A 20,102-nucleotide genomic window follows, 5' to 3' on the forward strand; every position below is an offset into this window, starting at 1 on the left:
GTCACCAGGTCTTTGATGCAATTTGTACATGCTAGGCACTTAAGTTTATGTCGTATCATAGAAACACAGATTTATTAACTCAGTAAGATGGTTGCAAATATACTATTGAAAGATTAGATTCATCAGGTTTATTGAGGTATTAAAATTGATTACATACCACATAAAATTACAGGAACAATAATGTTATAGTGATAAACATGGTTTAAAAACTGTTACATATTCATCAGAACTACTGATGCTTGTTGCCATAACGTTGGACTAACCAAGACTATCCAACAGATGAAATTGATGGGAATAAAAGATTTTCTGCTGAGCCATGAATGTACAGACCTTCCCCAGCATTGGTAACAACCTATATGAAGGGAACAAAATAGATCCAACAGTTTTGTCGTCTGTAGTTGCTGCTAAGCCCACAAAGTTGGATCTAGCCAGAGTTCCAATCATAAAGGTTCAACCAAAAACAGTCTGATATCTGATAGGTTTTACAATATAGTTTATTCATTCAGTGTAGAAATAGAGTATAACGGATTATATAAAAAAAAAGATGATGAAGGAACAAGCAAGTAAATCCAAGCAAAAGACTACAAATTATACAGTTTTCCAGATATTGTGTTGTATAGGATAAAAATACACACCAGATATATGCTTATATAGGCACAACAAACAAAAACCATGAAAGCAATGGAACGTCAAAATATTAGAATTAAATTCATTTCACAATTCCATTCACAGACGTAATGTATCACAATGATTTTACTACTGAGTTATTTTATTGAGCTGCCTGGTTTCATCTCCTGATAATATGGAAGAATTGCGCTCACTGAGCACTATCTCATTGTTATATAGACAGATGGGCAAATACCAACCACTTGGTTCGGTTCTAAAGTTATGAGGTGATTATGAACAAGTTGTAATTTCTATGACAGTGATGAATGCAAAACAACCTAGCAAAATAATGATATTTATCACACACCACAGTTACTACCAAGTGCAGGGCCAACTTCTGGTATCAGGAGCAGCTTGGTGTGACTTTGCAGTTCGCACAAAAAATGATATTGCAATCACCAGGGTCACACCGGACATGGCATACATGCGAAGCATCCTCCATAAAATAACATCATTTTATTACCAATGGATTGTAAAAGATTCTGCATCAAGTCACAAGTCTTCAATATTAATTTTCTTTTGTTCATCATCTTTACAGTTAGCAAATATGACACCAATGCTGGAAGAAGTATGTGTTTTCTCACTTTGAATTATGTTAAAAGTGTTGCCCGATTCTGAATCTTGTTAATTCTTTCGTGCCCTTTTATTATTATTATTTCTTTTTCTGTTAGGTAGCCGCGTACTTTTTGAAATCTATGTTAAGTTATGCTCAACTTCCAGTTTTCTCTGCATTTTGTTTGTATGTTGACTTTTTGTGTTGTTTTGTTGTTGAGGACCAATAAAATGATGATGATTGAATACATTTTTCTGCTGTCGGACAAAGCGCTGTCATTTTCATCAGCGGCACTTGTTTCAACTAAAGAGTCTGAGGGCAGATCTGGTTGGATCCCTGACAATCCTTTCTCACTTTCGTCAGATTCGCATGTCTCTGTATCAAATGAAGTATCTGGTGACAGATCCTGTTAAATTATGATCCAAAGTTAAATTATGATATACGTAATCCTTACCTCACAATTTGCTGGTGTTTTTTTGTTGGGCGACAAGAATCTGATATAGGGTCAGGGTATTCATCAGTTGGTCCATCGCCTCCATTAAAAAGCATGATAGAATGCATTGCTTGTATGAAAATTTATTTTATGTAAGAATTAACATATTGAATATATCATAGGTATCGAAAACAATATTTATCTTGGCCTACCTTGGTACAAACGTAGGTATTTCTGATGATTTTTCCTAGATTGAATTGACTGCGAGGCCTGTTGCATTGCTTTATCCACCTCATTGCTTTTTAGCGGTCAATATGTGGCTTCGGAAAAGGCATAAATCCTACTCCATTTGAACGGCAGGGGTACAGAAGAGGTTGCCAGACCGGCAAATACCGGTACCATATGCAAAGCGTTTACACATACCGGTAGTTAGTCAACCAAAATAATTCACTAATAGGCTAGATTCTGTTTAATAAAAATGCAACATCGTATCGAAGGCGAATTCTTCAGTACTGACATACGGTAGGCTACCGGTACCAGTACCCTTGATTGCCTCAGCATGTCTGTCTACTATTTTTTGGTTCGAAATAGCAGTTGGTTGACCTGTACGGTACCTTACCTGTAAGGCAGTAAGGTGCCCTTTTTTTGTATAGATAATTAGATTTCGTGAACGTGATTTGCAAAAAGAAACATACCCGTACAGTATTACAGCTTTCTAACTCTCGTAGCCCTGTGAAAAAAAAAAGGGACAAAGATCTGCCTAAACCGCCAGCAACCTGTGCGGAACGCGTTTAAAGTTTTCAGCGGAGAATGTTTGTTTACATCTGCTCGCTTGTGATTGGTTGAGAATACGGATGTTTTGATGTCGGGGAAAGGTCCATTCTGACATATGACTCTTTTCTGTAGTGAGTTATTGATAAAAACGTATTTTTTATTGTGTGTGAACGCTCAGCAATCTGTCTGAGTGATGTATTCTATGTTTTTGGTAATTTATGTGTCTGGAGGACCAAATACAAGAAGAAAGTTACATACAATTATATATCTCCCAAGTATTCGAGATTCGATTCCAAAAAAAAATTCGATTCGATTCTGAAATCATCAGGTATTCGAAAATGCCCAGCCCTACCTACCAGCAGGCTTGACCACGGAACTTGTTTGCTGATCACGTGATCAATATGTGTTTGCGGAATCGCCAGGTGGTGGTAAATTCTGATGACGTCATAGCTCAAAATAAAAACGAATCTCATGAAGCTCACAGGAATATTTGAAATTAATAAACGTAATAGGAATCTAAAATAAAATTCCCTCTTTAACTACTGAAAATTTCAAAGCGACGGACCTTTCCCCGACTTTTGACCCCCAAAAAATTCTTCCTATACTTTACCATTGCAAAATTTTTGGGGCTATTTTAAGAGTGGTTTTGCGAGTTGGCGCCTGTGAAATGGGGTATGTGTTTCAAACCATCATTATGATTCATCGCATACAACAATCTGTACCGGTAAAGAATTTTAGCCTAGTCTATCACAGCTTTTTCTACACTGATTTTTAATTACTGAAATTACATTAAAACTCCTAGGAAGACAGAGTGATCATTGAAATATCTGATTTATATTTAAGTTACCGAGACACAACTGAAAACTAACGAATAGAATTCAAAAACAAGGTAATGTTTACGACCATGCTTGAAAATATGTCCGAGTGAGAAAAGTACCTGAGCGGACGCGGAAAGGGAGCATTGTTAGGTCACTTTTGCATCTTGCTTGTTGGCCAATGTCACGAAGTAAACAAGGAAGTCGACGCTCGGGGAAAGTTCCATCGCTCCAGTAATCAAGGAGAAACGCGACTTTCAAAAACGCGTAACAGAACAAGAACATAATATTGAAACGATTGTTATGTCCACTGACGTGTCCAATAAAACCTCGGCGGCGTGGCGCATCGTGCTAAGCGTTAGGAATACGCTTGCAACCGGATCTGTGGGGAATAATTAAGTGCGAGAGGATTACAGGACTTCGCGCCATTGTAGGGTAGGCCACGTAGCCTCTGGTTGGTGTGACGTGTCGTTTACTACCTCCCCCGGTGAGCAAAAAAAAAATGACAGACACTCTTTTATCAATGGCACTGATTTTATTTTGTCATAAATACATTTTCTTTGGAACGAACTTTATCATGATTGGAAGAATGACGTAACAATATAAATTCAATAGTGACATAACAATTTCACAACAATGCTTTGATGACATCACACGTAGAAGTGATGTCACAAAGCCAAGATATGAAGATTAATCCTAATTTGGTCCAGTAGTAGTCCAGTTACGAAAATATTGGGGGAAGGTTTATTCCTAAATACTGCATTTTTAATACTACAAGATATATTTCATTCCACAAATTTCACTGGGCAGCCACACGCAAAATGATTTCAATTTATAATTCATTTTTAATTTGTCCTAAGCAAGGCCACAGGAACTCACTCAGAAGTAAATAAGACTCATCTCTGAGTAAAGTTACGGCACTCACTCAGAAATAAAGGAGACTTATCTATCTCTGAGTGTAAAGTTATAGGCACTCACTCATCTCTGAGTAAAGTTACGGCATTCACTCAGAAGTAAAGAAGACTCATTCATCCCTGAGTAAGGTTACGGGCACTCACTCGGAAGTAAAGGAGTAGTAAAATACGGATTCCATATGGAGTAAAAGGGCAAATAACACCAAAATTAAGAAACCCCATTTTTTAAAATATAACACATTCTACCTAAAATTTCATTTCACCAATTTCCGAAAACTAATTATATAGAGAAGACTTCTACAGACACGAAAGTGATTTATTTTTTCAATTAAAACATCTTTTTCTACAATTCCTGGCCCAATGGTGCCATCTAGCGGGAATACCCAAATTCCGATGCATCGTCAGCAGTGATGTCACCGTATCTCCAGAGATTCAGCTGTGAGAAAAAATTTATAAATATTAGAACGACTAGGATAGAATTTACATATTTATTCAGTGGGAGAAGAAGGTCGACAAGACGATTTAACCATATGACGTTTCTTGGCCTCTCGTCCAGTTACCAGTCTATGTCGATTATGGGCTTCAGATGCGTGGCCTGATTAGACTGAATACTTTATTTTTTCAAAAGTTTGCTCTGCCACAGACCATCACAAGCAAGACTCTTCTGGTTCATTTGACATAACTCAAAAAATATGTATTTGTTTGGGTATGAGGGAGATAAAAGCTTATATAAGTAGTTTAAAAAACGCCTCAATCTTAGAGTTCTTAATTGAAAAATGAAATAATTGAATTAACCTATCATAATTACACTAATCAAAGTGCTTTGATCATAGAATATTTAAAATTGGAATCAAAATGAATATGCCAACTTAGTACCGGAACCTAACAATATGGAAAGATCAAACTCGATAACAGGCATACATTCCTGATAGTCCAAAATTCGGCACTCCCGTAGTATGTGTACCAAGATGACACACAACCTGAATCCTCACCATCACCAGGTACACATACTATGTTTGAGTTGTGCGCCATCTTGGTACACATACGTCGGGAGCGCCCAAAATTGAATACAGTAATATTACTGAGGACACTAAAATTAAATAGTTCATTTAGGATACACGTTGGCAATGTTCCCTCTAATTTTTTGTGGTATGCGTGTGCAGAAATTTTGGTGTCTGCGCACTTTTTTGGAAATGACTAATATTTGTGTAAAAACCAATGAAGAAATTTTGGCGTTCTGACCAGGTAATGGGTGGGCCAACAACAAACTTTCTCAACATGCCAACCGAGAACAGTGTTACATTACATCGAAATACTTCTGTGCGCAGTAAATCTATGCGTGTGCGCGGCCTCTGAAAGCTGTGTGCGTGCGCACACCTTAGAGGGAACACTGCCCGTTGGATATCTTTAATAAACACTTTGGAAGTCCATTCGACTTTGAATAAAAATTTAGGGGTTTCGGCAAAAAAAGGTTGGGGAGCCCGGTATTAATATTAGAGGGCACTTTGTGTCTGTCTTAGGTGGGGGTAGAGGGGGAAGAAAGGGTGCTCAGAGTGAAGGGGGGCAAAAAAAATGGCAAAATTTGTAGATAATTATTTAGAAATCGAGGGAGGGTAAAGGGATGAAAAAAAATTAAAATTCTTACATGGGCCTTCTTTGCCTTGTCCTGTTCCTCTACATACTCAGCGACCAATTTCAAGAGACGTTTCTCCCGTCGTTTAGCCACTGTGCATAAACCTTCCGATATCAGTTTCTTTCCGACGTCAACTCGATCGTCCTAGATGGAAGAAAAAGTTTAATGAATGATTTCTCACATATTGTCACAGAAGAGGGGCCATTCCTAGACCAGAGCTACTCAACCGGCGGACCACGGCCCGAATCCGGACCATTAAGGTGCTAAATTTGGATCGCGACTACTTCTTGAGGTGATGTAAAGCATTTTTTCTCTAAACCACAGTGAAAAATTGTCATTGTAATATGAGTTTCTCAGAGCATCGAAGAAGATGTCAATGTCGGTATGAAAACTAAAGTTTTAGTGGCTTCTTGGATACATTTTTAACTGTTTTTTTTAGACATGGTGGTGAACATTAGCTTGTTTTTGTAGTATATATATTCGGACCCCGGTGATTTTAAAAGTTTGTGTACGGACTTTTGATGAAAATAGTTGAGTAGCCCTGGTCTAGACCACACATGGAATGCTGGCTCGGCGGTGTGCCTCATCATGCTAAGCGTTAGGAAAACGCTCGCCACATCTCCTCTGATTACCCTGCATGTGCTTGCAGGTTCAAAATCTCTGGGGAATAATTATGTGCGAAAAGTCCCCTTGTTGCCGTAGGGTGGTTCACCTAACTGCTGATCGATTACAGCAGAAGTCGGCAACCTACGGCCCGCGGAGTGATATAATCCGGCCCGCGACGCTTCACTGAATTATAGTAACAAAATAGCTGTTTTGACGATAATATTCATCAAGTAACAGAATTAATTGAGAGACACGGGGAGACTAAATTATATTATAATTTATCAAATATATAATTCAAATTTATTCGTTTAATGAGAGACAAATGGCAACAAAACGCAGAAAAGTTGATGCTAAGTGCAAAGGGTTTAATGGCGCTGAAAATATTCAAATGGAATTTTATGAGATGCAATGTGGAAATAAATGTATATTCTATTCGAGAGATGTATCACTGCTTGTTTTTTTAATATAAAAAGTATCATCCGTTCGGTTTTCAACTGAAAATATGACGGCCCGCCAATGACTTGCAGCCCTTATTTTGGCCCGCGAGCAACAAAAGGTTTCCGACCCCTATATTACATCTTCCTCCACCATTAAGTACATTCATCTGAAACAAATTACCAGGAATGGCTCCCCAGCATCTTCTTCCCTGGCCATGCTTATGCTCCTTTATCAAGAACTTTTTATTGAATTCTAATTGCGAGTCCTCTATAAAACCTATATTACCTGTCTAAGTAGAGTGACATGCTCTATCCCATTGTCGGTATACTCAGTGTTGATCACAAATTGAGTGTTTGCAGTCATGTCGCATAAATAGTGGAATGCATCAAGTCGACTGTCTTCCTGTGAATGTGAGAAATAAAGGTTGGAAAAAGCTCCGTCTGGTATGAGTAGCATTGGGGTGGGGGGGATTGTATTCGAATTTTCATTATTGGAGGCTAAAAATAAAAATTTACTTTATTGTGGGGGAGATTTACATTTTTGAGAGAGGGATCATTTCAGTTATTGAAAATTATTTTTAGAGGGGCAGGGGGGGTTAATGAGCGGGGAAACTTGAAAAGGGGGAAGACATTATTGCCGGGTGAATTCAGAATATGGATCAAAAGAAGACGTGATTTAGATTATTGAAAGGCGGGCTAATTTACATAAATAATGGGGGAGATGGGGTGATATCAATGGGGGGGAAGTGGGAGGATTTAATAATTGCAAATGTGGAACTCATAAAAAGGTTTAAAATAACCCATCAGGACTTCCATGATTTATGGGGTGGTAATCTTAAATTAATGAAAATGGGGAGGCAATTCACATAATAAGGTGAAATTCGGTCATGATATTTAAGCAGAAGTCTCAGTGATTATTAGCTTTTCGCACCACGATATAGCACTAATTGCAATTTTTTTAACCAAATTTCAAAACTTTCGCACTATTATGAATAATTTGCACCCCCCCTGGGTGAATCTCAGCCTATCCCTTGTTGAAAAAAGTTGTGAAAAATGACTTACATCCTCCGGAACATTGCACAGCGCAAGCGCAAACTCATGGGCCTGTGGGTAAAGTGCTTGAGTGTTGAATTCTGCTGGCAGGGAAGCGAGTCGAGCTGTTGGCACCGTTTCTTTCTGAAAATACGAGAAGGCGAAATAATGTTGGAATTGAAAATATAAAAGTGAACATTGAAAACAATCATGCAGACTGAAGTAATGACAGGATTTACATGTTTATCCCAGGTGAGAGGAAAGCTTATAAGACGGTTTAACCCTCTCGTCCAGTTACCAGTCCATGTTGGGTATGGGGTTAGTCAGCCAGTTATTTGTTTTTGGAAGCATGGACTTGATGGAGGAAGAAGAATTGGAATACTGCCGCACTAACTGTTTTATATCTACCCCAGGAAAGCAATGAGGCGAAATTGGTCAGAATAATCTCAATATTACAGAGTAGTAAAACTGCTGTCACTTCATGCTTCAACAAATAATACACTTACGTTTCCATAATCAATATAGACAACATTAATTCGTTCAGGCGATTCTATTTTATCAATTCGAGCTCTGTACCATTCCCCATCTGCAGTGAAGCGTGACAAGCAGAAATCAGCCCGACGAGGTTTGTAAGCTCCTGGGAGAGGTGGTTCAGCAGCAAGCATTCCTCTCATCTGAAAAATGATCGTTAATTTTTATAAGATTTTACACACTTTTGACTCTGATTAATTAGTCCACTGGTTCTCAACCTGTTTTCTTTTGTGGGCCATTTTTGTTGCACAAAAATTTCTGTGGCCCATTAACTTTTCATGCGAAAACTTCAAGAAAAACATAGAATTCTTTCTGCGAAAAAAGACACTTTAAGTTTAATAATAATTAAGTGAAAATTATCACACTGTAGCAAAAAACTGCATTAACCATTGCTACTACCATCAAATTTACGGCAACTAAATTTCTCGATAACTCTAGCAATTTTTAATAGGTCAGTCGCCCACCTGAAATGTATCTGTGGGTCATGGCCACCACTGGTTGAGAACCAGTGATTAAACTCTAGAAAAGCAGAAATTTTAAAAATAAAAGAAGCAAATCGATTGGGTTTCTACAAGACCAACTACTTTTTCGTTTTCTATACATTTGCGTCGGAGGATCTGTATGCATATCATGCAAGGATGCTGTAGCGCGAGTAAAGATAACTATCCTGAGTGATTCAATAAATAGGTATGTCTGAGGAAGTTTGACCTTGGTCAGACAGGAATATTTTTGTGTTAGTGTGCAGCAAGACTATGTATTGAATTAACTAAGAAAAAAGCAGGATGACATTTATGCATGAAAATCTGCGTCTCTGAACACGGCTTTTGACAAGATGCTTTCTACGGACTTTATTAGTCCGACATTGCCTCCCCAATTTATCAAACATGGGGTGAGGTGGGTTTAAACCCAGGAACCTGCGATGTCACACAGATAAGTCAAACGCTTCAACCACTAGACCAGGGGTGAGCAACCCCTGGCACGCGTGCCAAACTTGACACATAATCGTTTGTTAATAATTCGTTATTTCTTTAAATATTTTTTTGTCCCTTAATGACATAAGGCTACAAAGAAATACATTATTGTAACGATCAACCTTTTCCTTTTTTGAATAATAATGTCATGGGTCATTAAACAGCTATCATGATGTCACATAGATGTCACGTGACAAGAGCCCGCGTTTGACCGACTCAGACTCAAGGTCAGCCCGTTGTTTCAGGTTGCGCTTTGCATTTGGCAGCGCTGTTTTAGATTAGAATATTTAGGTCTCTGACTTTGCTTTACCGTCGGTATAGGCCATTTAGGTTCATTGATTAGTAAGTAAGCTCCTTATTTACTTGGTTTAATGTTAATGAAGCATGTTTGTCCTACAGATGTAGACTTGTAGTTGGTAGCCCAAAAAATTCTTTAAATATACGGTATACGGCACACGGAATTAGAATATAATATACAGTACACCGTATTATCTTTCGTTACTCAATAAAAGAACTGGATTAATTGGTTTCAAATAAATTTAACACATTGCAAGTCAGTGGCAATCATATTGGACGAAGGAATTTAGGAATACAGCCAGCTATATAGTCTACAGGCCGGCCATCTCGGTCGGGACGTATTTGTCGCCTTCAAATATCATCAGGTTAAAGGGCGTCACTTACAATTATGACGTAACAAATGAGTGAGCTCTCGGGGAAATTGTCGAGAAGAGCACAGCATTCATTTGACTACATTCTTACGTAATATAGTTCGTCTGTGCCACCATTTTTGTTCATTTCTGCTCGATTTATGAAGTTGTAGAGCTCGTGTTGGTTAGAGTTATTTGCTAACTTACTGTTATAAATTGATTTCGACAGAAATATACGAGATTAGGGGAAGGAATACAAGAGAGAAGTGCAGAAAACAAACTATTGCGTGATTGGGATGCCATTCCCGAACATTTTTCGTGTCTTATAAACTTTGCAACTGCATTACTTCGTGTATTTCTTTGAAAGTTACAAAAGAATAACCCAATGTAAAATTTCTATCATCGGTAATGCAGAAGCAGAAGTCTCACTGATATAGAATAAGAAAAGTAATCGAAACTATTTGCCGGACTGATATTTTCCAGAATAGTGAATCTGTCTGTTCCTATTTGAAAGGTTTATTTTTGCGTTGAAAGTAGCAAAGAATTGTTTTTTAATTTTGGTCGGCACGCGAAAGAATTTTGTCGTTAAATTTAGCCAATTTTGGCACGCGAGCCGAAAAAGGTTGCCCACCCCTGCACTAGGCCAATGCGTAAATTTCTCTACCTTTTCAGTGACTTTGTCTAATTGTCGATTGGCGTCCAATATTTGACAGAACATATGCAATTGTGGAGTAACCTCGGTAATTCCGACTGTTTTATACGAGGTTTTACGTTCAGTGTCTTCCACAACAGCAACTTCTTTGGGCTCTTCAAAATTTTGCCAAACCTGAAAAAATAATTTAAAAATCTTCGTTGAAAAATGGGGGGAGGGAGGGGGATTTTTTCTGAGAGATAGGAAAAACCTCACAAAAGTGTCCCATCACTAATTAATTAATACCTCGCTAATTATAAGACATAATTCATCCAAAATCAATAGGCTTCTGGTCCGAGATAGGATGAATGCACATGCAAAACTTGGAGCAGATTCAACTTGCTTTTGTGAGATATCGCGTAACATACGAAAGTGTCTAACAGACAGACAAATACCTATCAACATACTGACCGTTCGAGAACGATAAGTGATAACAAACAACCAATATCCAACACCAGAAAAACAAAAAAGTTCAAATACATCATCTCATTTTTACAGAAAAATTACTCCAAATCCAACAAGTCAAGGTAAGAATGGGAGCGACACACTGAGACAATCTTTCCGCCTCTCGTCCACAGTTGGTCATCTCTCCTCAAAGAAAAATAAAATCCCCCAAATCTTACCCCCATTCTTGCTGTTTTGCATTTCTCTTCCGCTTCACTAAGCTGCTTGTAGTATCGACTTCTTTCCGCGGTGAAATGAACCTGAAAAAACAAAAATAGGAGTTAGGATAGGAAAGCGCTGCGAAGGCTTAACCATATGCCAAGCCACGGCTTCTCGTCCGGTTACCATTCCATGTCAGATATGGGATCAGTAAGTCAGTTATTTGTTTTCAGAGGCATGGACTTGATGGTGGAAGAAGCCGTAACTGACTGGTGGCTACGTGAACCAGCCCACAATGGCAAGGAGTCCAGAATACTCTCACACATCCGGGATTCGAACCTGAGCAAGGTAATCGATGGTGCTGTGACAAGATTCCTATCGCTTAGCGCAATGTGCCATACCGCCGAGCCATTCCAGTTCTCACTCCAATGATAACATGGACACTCGGGATTTCATAGCTGTGCGGGGGCGTGTCTACAGGGGGCCTGTTGCTTAGTTCGATGATCCAGTTCATAATACAAACACTTCACACTTACTTGACCTTATATTTATGCATCCTCATATACAAGGTGTTAAAAAAGTTTTGCCCGATTATAAAGTCTTTATAATCAAAATTTTTTTTTTTTTTTGATTTTGAAAAAGATTTGTTGCCAACCTGTTTCTTATTGGATGTTATAGATGTTGAATGTTATAGTCTCCATTAATCATGCAACCAAATTTATTCAAATTTGCAATTGATATTGCTATGGAATCGGACGGAACTTCTCGGACATCCTGTATAATATCTATAATTTTGTTTAGCCCCCAAAATTTTTTGAAGAGGGGGGCGTTATTATCAGAAACTCGCCCCAGGTAGCAGAAAAGTTAGCCCCCCCCCCACAGAACCAAGATGACAAAGATCGGCGCTATTGAAGTATGTGCACCAAGATGGCGTACAACCTGAACCCTAACCGGGTACACATACTGTGTTCAGGTTGTGCGCCATCTTGATTCGCATACTTCTGGAGCTCCCAAAAATGCATATAAGATTACCTTAGATAATCCTCGTTGCACAAGTTCCAGAGAAACGTTGACACCGTCAACAATCATCCATCCAATGAAGTTCCCAGCTCTGTCAATTGCTTCAACTTCTACCATTACCTGAAAAATATGAAAAAATTAGAGGGAGTGAAGACAAACGAACATTAAATGCGATGACTATCGACAAAACAAGTTTTGTAAACATCAGTAAAAAAAATGCAGTAAACATTAAACAAGAGTATCGGTCGGAGACCAAAGACTTATCGATCGAAACTGTGGTTTCGATTCATGACTCTATAGTGACACCGTGTGTCCCATCACTAATTAATTAATAACTTGCTAATTATACAACATAATTCATTCAAAATCGATAGGCTTCTGGTCCAAGATATGATGAATGCACATGCAAAATTTGGAGCAGATTCAACCTCGCCTTTTTGAGATATCGCGTTCATCTAACAGACAAACAGACAAATACCTATCAACATACTTACCGATCTCAAGATCGATAAGTAATTATATGCCCATGATAAGCCCATTAAGTCAGTGATTCCTAATTTTTTATGGCTTGTGGCCCCCTTTTGGAGGCTTTTGGCACTCTTGTCCCACTGTTTATCATTCCGATGGTATTTATAGTGTTATTTCAATTGGTAGATTTTAAATCCCATTATGTTAAAACAATTCATGCTCAATAAAGTGCAAATACCCCGTGAAATAATCTTCAAGCAATGAAACTAAGAAGAACTGGGGAGTTCTTGTCCAGGGACAAGTAAAATCCTTTCTGCGCCTAGCATTGTGTAAAATAGTACCCAGACTTCCTTCTTGTCTAATACCAAACCATTAACGAATAGGGATTCCCTTAAGCAAACAGCAAAAGACAGGCAACAATCCCATACTCGGGAATTCAAATCAATAAAAACGTAATTTATCTCCGGCAAGCGCTCAAAATACACGCACGAAGAGAAATTAAAAAAATTGAATTGTGCCGGGTTTACATGAGCGCGGTAGGAGAAATACGAAGTTATCTACAACAATGATTACGTCAATTATGACATCACACAAATGATAATTACGATGACGAAATATGACGTTTCCAGGCACAATAATAAATACTATGACGTCATCACAAAATGACATAAAATATTACATAATCGTCAACGCAATAAGCGGCAAGGTTTTCTATAGACAATTTGCTTCAACACAGCTTCGCGATATACCCAACTCGGAACAGTGGGGCAAGTGGGTAACAAACGTGGGTCGAGTGGGGCACGATATTTTTGAGGCACTGATAATTTATTGTAAGTTGTTTATTTTATTCGTTATCTGGAATATTCTATGAGGAAACGATTATGACGCACCAATCGATGAATTAGATTAAACAAGATTGAGAAAACTAATTATGACGTTTGAATAACTGGAAAAGTCATTTTGGATTCGCGCCAGAATTGATTTGGCGGGACGCTAATATATATACCGCAAAGACTTCAAAGATGTATTAAAGTGAATTAAATATCCGTTGCTGGTGTAATAAAACTTTTTCCGGAGGGCGGACTCCTTCGAACACAATTGCTTATCATCGCTTGAGTAGGTACTTATAACAGATGATAGATATTTCACTTTAACTGTGACATCACATTAAGTAACCAGATAACACGTTGTTACGACTCAAAGCCTCTGCTAATTTATATTATGACATCACAGATAAGGCGAGAAAATATCGAAATTATGGCGGCAAATTGATCTTCGCGCGGTACTAAGTGGATGAATATGTCATATATGACAAGCACTTTGACGAAAAACAGTTTTTAAGCGAAGACTAATATTTTTTCCGGTCTTTCGGCGAACATACTTTCAATGATAAATGGTGTACATTGACCACTGATATAAATTAAAGAAGTTATGCAAAGTGGATATCACGAAATCCTAATTGTAAAATTTCGAAAATAACCAATTTCAGTTATATTCAAATATCGGCCATTTTCGGACATGTAGAAACTTAAAATATCGAATATCCGATTAATTCTAATCTAATTCGATTATTTGACAACTCGAATATTCGATTAATTCGAATTCGACAACTCTGCGTTTGTACTAAATGGGATATACAGTGTGACCTTCAAAAAGAACCCAAGGTCATTTGGAACATATTCTAGCGAGAACATAACTTTCGTGCAAAGCGGCCTAGGTTACTAAAGCTTTCGGATGCAATTATACAAGAACAGAAGTAAAGTATTAAATGAATTTACGAGTAATTACGAAATTTAACTTTTTTGTAACGCGTTTGAAAATGTTTAAGTACGGCGCACATTGGAACGGTAAAATTTAATTGATTTTCACGCTTTCCATCGGTCCTAGAATCTCTACCCTGAGAGAAATTTACCGTCTGATGACATTCACTAAGATATTATGAAGACCTCTTAAACTATCACAAATCGTTGTGGCGTTTAGAATGTGGTACGCAGCCAGGGATTTTCAAAGGACTCTGATATTCCTAATTGCCACGTTAGATCGTGAGTCAGAGATCGCCAGACTTTTTTTTACATATAAAAATGGGGGGGAAGGGGGGGAGGTGAATACTATTGCAAGTAACAAAGTACACGACAGACGGTACACGGGAGTCGGTTGTATATTTTACCCGACACCTCAACCCTGCTTGACACGATATCCTTGCAATCAGTGTCGTATCTACGTAAAATGGCGCCATGACAATGTTTAAAATGCGCGTTTACACATTAAAGCAGTCGTTCTCAAACTGTGGAGCGCGCTCCACAAGAAGGGCGTAAAACTAATTTAAAATAAAATTTTTGTTAGATTCGATCTTTCCCCTTTATTTTGAATATTCACGTTCCATCCACACATTTACGACGTGTTTTTCGAATAAAACATACTTACACCAAACTATCTGTTATTTGTAGCTTATTGTTAGCAAGGTATTTTTGAGGCGAGACTTGTTGAATTCTAAAAAAAGCGGCGTGGCTTAAAAGTTAGAGAACCACTGCATTAAAGCCATTCGCAAAATTAATTACTTCGCCGCTCATTCCATAACAATTCATCGCGCAGGTCTCGTGGGTGCGCGGATAAGCCAAACTAAGAGAATGCAGTAAAAAGAGTTTTCTTCGTAATTAAAGTGAGGGACTTATTTAAACGGATTTAAAGGAGGAGACATTGATTTTTATTTAACGACGAGTTACGGTCGATACTTTGAAGGTAATTGCTTCTAAGCTTATTGGGTGAAAGTAGCCAGGTAGATAGAAAGAAATTGGAACAGACAAAAATTGTTTTGGAATTAAGATCAAGGGATGTATTGTTTCAAAGGCGAAAATTTTATAAAAATAACCAAATCTCTTTCCGCGAAATAGCAAGTATGTGTTTGTGAGCTTCGGTTAGATTATACTCTATAGTTAGTTCATAGTAGGTCGCCGCTGATTAAGTTATATATTGTTTTGAAGAGGTTAGCTTTTATCTAACGCAGTGGTTTCCCAAACTTTTTAGCCGCCGTTTTTAGAATTTGTCAAGTCTCGCGCCCACCTCAACAATGACTAGCTAACAATAGGCTACAAATAACAGATAGATAGTAAGACTAAAGTATGTTTTATTCAAAAACCACGTCGTAAATGTGTGGATGGAACGTAAATAAATGCAAATGTAAATATTCAAAATAAGGTGGACAGGATCGACTCTATCAAATATATTTATATATTTTATATTTAAAAATTTATCTGCGTTTGTGAACCACTGATATAACGAAACTCACAAACATACTTTATATTTCGTGGGAAATTTTTATTTTATTTCTATTTAAATTTATAATACTTTCTCGTTCAAGCATATTTGTGGCAACGGACACGTAATGATACAAAGTAGATTGTGAATAAAGGTTGTTGCACAATACCCTAGTACGAAACTATAACTATGTATTTCGTGTAGCTCTACCGAAAACTGTAAAAAAGAAAAGGCATAGTGCTATAGCTGAGAGCGTCACTAGGTTGATAAAATGATGGCAACCACAGGAATATGCCGAAATTATTCGATAGAGGGGGAAAGGAGTAAAATGTACCGGGAAGTTTTTAGAAAAGTATAAACTGAATTAGATATGTTCCAGTGATTAGTTAACAAACTTTTTCGAGTGGGCGGACCCCTTCGAACACAAACTGAAATATCTAATTTCCAAGTCAGACCGTAACAGCTAGCCAGGAAACGTGAGTTTTCACAAGTCTCGAGAGTGTAAAATGAGTTTCGAGTTACGAAATAAAATGCTTTTTTTTTCTCGTTCCAAAAGGACGACCCAAACTTATCCGACCCAAGGAACAGAATTAATAAATCGCATCAGAAAGCCAGTGGTGGGACGACAACTCAAATCATCCGACCAGAAGAAAGAGAGAGACAGGTAAACATAAAGTTTTCAATAAATGAAATCCATCCATATTCGCAGAGAAGGGCCGCTGTCGTACGCTGCCAGAATTTTACTATGAATTAAAACGCAGAGCCTATTCTAATTCAGGTGGTCTAAACCCAGGCCCGCGGGCCACATGTCTACCATAATCTGTGGCCCGCGTTACATTTGCTGATATCGGTTACAATTAGTTGTAACAAAAAAATAGCATTTTGATATTGTTTCGTCATGAAAATAACCGCAAAAAAATCTTCTGACACATTGTTACATCACTATCGTCGTTAAATTTACTTGTGACATGGATAGCTGAGACAATCAGTGAACAAAAGTGATTTTGGTAGGGTAATTGAATAATGTACTTGGCCAGCCTCGATCTGTCGTATTTTTGTAATCAGCGAATCCTATATAACTCAGGTTATTGGGAAAAAAAAATCGAGAAATAATCTTTTTTAATAGGTAAACCGACAGTAAACGGGTGACGAACGACCGAGTTTGAAAATTTTGCGAAAACGTCTCCTCACAAAATCTTTAATTATCTATTCAATGAAAAATTCACGGCGAGAAAAATCTGCAATTCTGCGGACGCTAAACAGACTATAATCTGTAGGTACTGACACGCGAAATCCTTTTACGCGTGCCACAGACGACCATACTTGTTAGTCGCATACGACAATGTTTTTGCACACGTAGTGTACCCTATGGATCATTTTGTTATTATGTTGTTGTTGTTTTTTGCGGTATTTTCAATCCTTGTGAAAAAATCGCCTTTTTCATTTACTACTGGACCAATTGCTTTAAAATTTTCAGTAGTTAAAGATTGATTTATTCGCTAGGTTATTACTTTTATTTATTTCTAAATTTTCTACGATTTTTGATATTTCATCCAAAATTCGCTGTATTATTTTTTACTCATGGGGAACACTGATTTTAACTCTTTTTAAGCGGTTACGCGATCAAATATCAGGCCTACAGCTGCAGGTACTCGTAAGCTACCGTACCACATATGATTTTCGGGGAATCGGTGATAAAATATTTTGTTTTGCGTGTCCATATATTTGAGCATCGCTCTCTTTTTAATAAAAATAAAATTAAACCGACGGGGAGAAATCATTACCAATAGACTTAAGTAATTCTTTGTGTTCAACTTTCAAGATACAAGATTCTTTACAGAGCGAATAGACTAAAAATCGTTTGAGGTCCTTGTTATTTTCTCCAAGACGATTTTTCGTTTTCCAAGCATGGGAGAAGTATAAATACCGCCTTTTAAGGTTATTTTATGCCCTGGCCAACCTTGGTACCATCGAAAATTCAATCTATTTCCCAATTTTCTAACCGCTTGTCAGTTCTGAAAGGCCGCGAGGGAAATTACATCGAGACGTGGACGATCGATAGACATTCGTAAAGTAAAGGATTAAACATGTCAATTGTGAGATCATAATGAACTTAAGAAAAAAGAAAACGAATTTTCCCGCCCTTAACGTGATGAAGACGGCTTTTCCCGCCTATTCGACAGTAAAGAAGTTTATGTCAGCGAAGTCTTTGAAAATGTTTTTTTTTTATTGAGGGTGGGAGGGGGGTTAAAATAATAGGTAGGTAATAATATCGGTATTTGGAAGAGTAAATTCAAGTACATGGCGGAGTTTCCTAATCAGGGTAGAATTCCATTGCTTTTTTGAAGATCAAGAGTTTTTCGTATAAATAACGTCTTTTCGTCTTTTTTTATACGGTAACTATTTAGTATTTCAACACACGCATTATTAACTATTCCAACGGCGAGTTCGAGTTGTGCATAACATTAGCTAAGAATCTATTGAGGATTTACCAAAAAGCGGAATTTTCATGTATTGCGAGGGGTGGATTTAGATACGTAAAATTGGCGAAAGGAGAAATTTGTTGAAAAATGTCGGAAACAGCCCCACTATAAGGTACAATGAAAAGAGCATTTACGAACTACTACAATGAAACTCGAATCACTTAATGACTTAATTTGATTCCTTTCTCCACGGGACATCGCAACCCAGTAATCCTCTATGTGCGCGGGCTTGCTTAATCAAAAGAGATTTTGAGAAAAAATTGTACTTAGCAATCGCCAAGGAAATCAAATTTAGGGTTTCTCAAGAGCACGAAACCTGGGTAAAAATCCCAGACTTGTGACGGCGGCAATCAAAGTTCAAATATTTCCTACAAAAACGTTATGCTGTAATAATAAGAAGCACAACGTAACTATCTGGGTCATTATGACGATATTTTCAAGGGAGATTTATATCCATAAAAACTATAGTCGTAATTTCAGCTTACACAAGTGGGCCAGATGAAACATTTCGGCAGGCCGGATCTCCTTGACTTAGACCAGGGGTCTGCAACCTACGGCCCGCGGGCCGGAGCAAATGGCAACAAAACGCAGAAAAGTTGATGCTAAGTGCAAAGGGTTCAATGGCGCTGAAAATATTCAAATGGAATTTTATGAGATGCAATGAGGAAATAAATATATATTCTATTAGAGAGATGTATCACTGCTTGATTTTTATTATAAAAATCCGATCGGATTTTCAACTTTCTGAAAATATGTGCGGCCCGCTAATGACTTGCAACCTTAATTCTGGCCCGAGAGCGACAAAAGGTTGCCGACCCTTGACTTAGTCCACTTTCATATTTTCACGTTGAAATCCCAGCATGTTTTTCCTAATCCCTGTCTCCCGCTTTGACTCGACGATGTTGTTATTCGAAGCAAGTTACAAGCAAATTGCGACGGTGACTTAAAACTAATTTACTTCTTATGTTTTCGGGTAGAAATTTTTTCGCGCGTTTTTCTGTTTTTTCCCGCTCATTTTAGTTATCTATTATGAGTCCATAAGACTTTATGTGCGTGATAAAAAAATTTGTTGCCGCCATGACGTAGTTTGTGTTCACGTGGTAGGTTTAAAGCGGCTTCTGCGTTGAAAACTCATTACTGTGTTCTGGTTAGGATAGATATAACGCATGTGACGTCACAGTTAGTACTCCCATCGGCCGTGTCGAATTACTTGGGAAGTAACCGGATTCATAGTTTAGATGTTTTTAATAAATTTCGCAAATAAATAAGAATTTTGAATGCAGTTGTAAGATATTTCACAATTTTTCTAAGAGCAGGGGGCAGGGGGGCGCGGCCGCAGTGGGCCCATTTCCGAACTTGGCCGCCGTAACTCGGTTGAAAATTTCGGTACTCCGGTAGTATGTGAACCAAGATGGCGGACACCGGAACGTATTATGTGCACCAAGTTAGGCCATAATTTTATTCCATTTTTTCGTTCTATTCCGAGTTCGGACTAGCCAAGTGACTCCCGTAGTATACGTATGTATCTTAAAGTATGGCCTAACCCTAACATGGTACACATACTACGTTC

General features: G+C 37.9%; 2 protein-coding genes across 2 annotated transcripts in view; both read right to left on the minus strand.

The window, feature by feature from the left end:
* Nucleotides 1–659: 659 nt before the first annotated feature.
* Nucleotides 660–2,285, minus strand: LOC144419930 (uncharacterized). Its single transcript, XM_078110181.1, has 2 exons — nucleotides 1,865–2,285; nucleotides 660–1,625 (listed from the first exon to the last, which is right to left on the minus strand). The coding sequence occupies exons 1-2, from the start codon at nucleotides 1,946–1,948 to the stop codon at nucleotides 1,365–1,367; spliced, it is 345 nt and encodes a 114-aa protein (XP_077966307.1). The 5' UTR covers nucleotides 1,949–2,285; the 3' UTR covers nucleotides 660–1,364.
* A 1,468-nt stretch (nucleotides 2,286–3,753) lies between these two features.
* The window catches only part of LOC120335731 (staphylococcal nuclease domain-containing protein 1-like), a 54,478-nt gene continuing 38,129 nt past the window's right edge, over nucleotides 3,754–20,102 (minus strand). The window contains exons 16-23 of the mRNA XM_078119518.1: nucleotides 12,339–12,446; nucleotides 11,327–11,407; nucleotides 10,677–10,838; nucleotides 8,370–8,537; nucleotides 7,894–8,007; nucleotides 7,118–7,234; nucleotides 5,801–5,932; nucleotides 3,754–4,591 (exon numbers count right to left, since the gene is read on the minus strand). Of these exons, the coding sequence (XP_077975644.1) occupies nucleotides 4,526–4,591; nucleotides 5,801–5,932; nucleotides 7,118–7,234; nucleotides 7,894–8,007; nucleotides 8,370–8,537; nucleotides 10,677–10,838; nucleotides 11,327–11,407; nucleotides 12,339–12,446 (948 nt within the window). The 3' untranslated portion in view covers nucleotides 3,754–4,525. The remainder of the gene's footprint in view (nucleotides 4,592–5,800; nucleotides 5,933–7,117; nucleotides 7,235–7,893; nucleotides 8,008–8,369; nucleotides 8,538–10,676; nucleotides 10,839–11,326; nucleotides 11,408–12,338; nucleotides 12,447–20,102) is intronic.

This window comes from Styela clava, chromosome 2 (genome assembly GCF_964204865.1).
Source record: "Styela clava chromosome 2, kaStyClav1.hap1.2, whole genome shotgun sequence".
NCBI lineage: Eukaryota > Metazoa > Chordata > Ascidiacea > Stolidobranchia > Styelidae > Styela > Styela clava.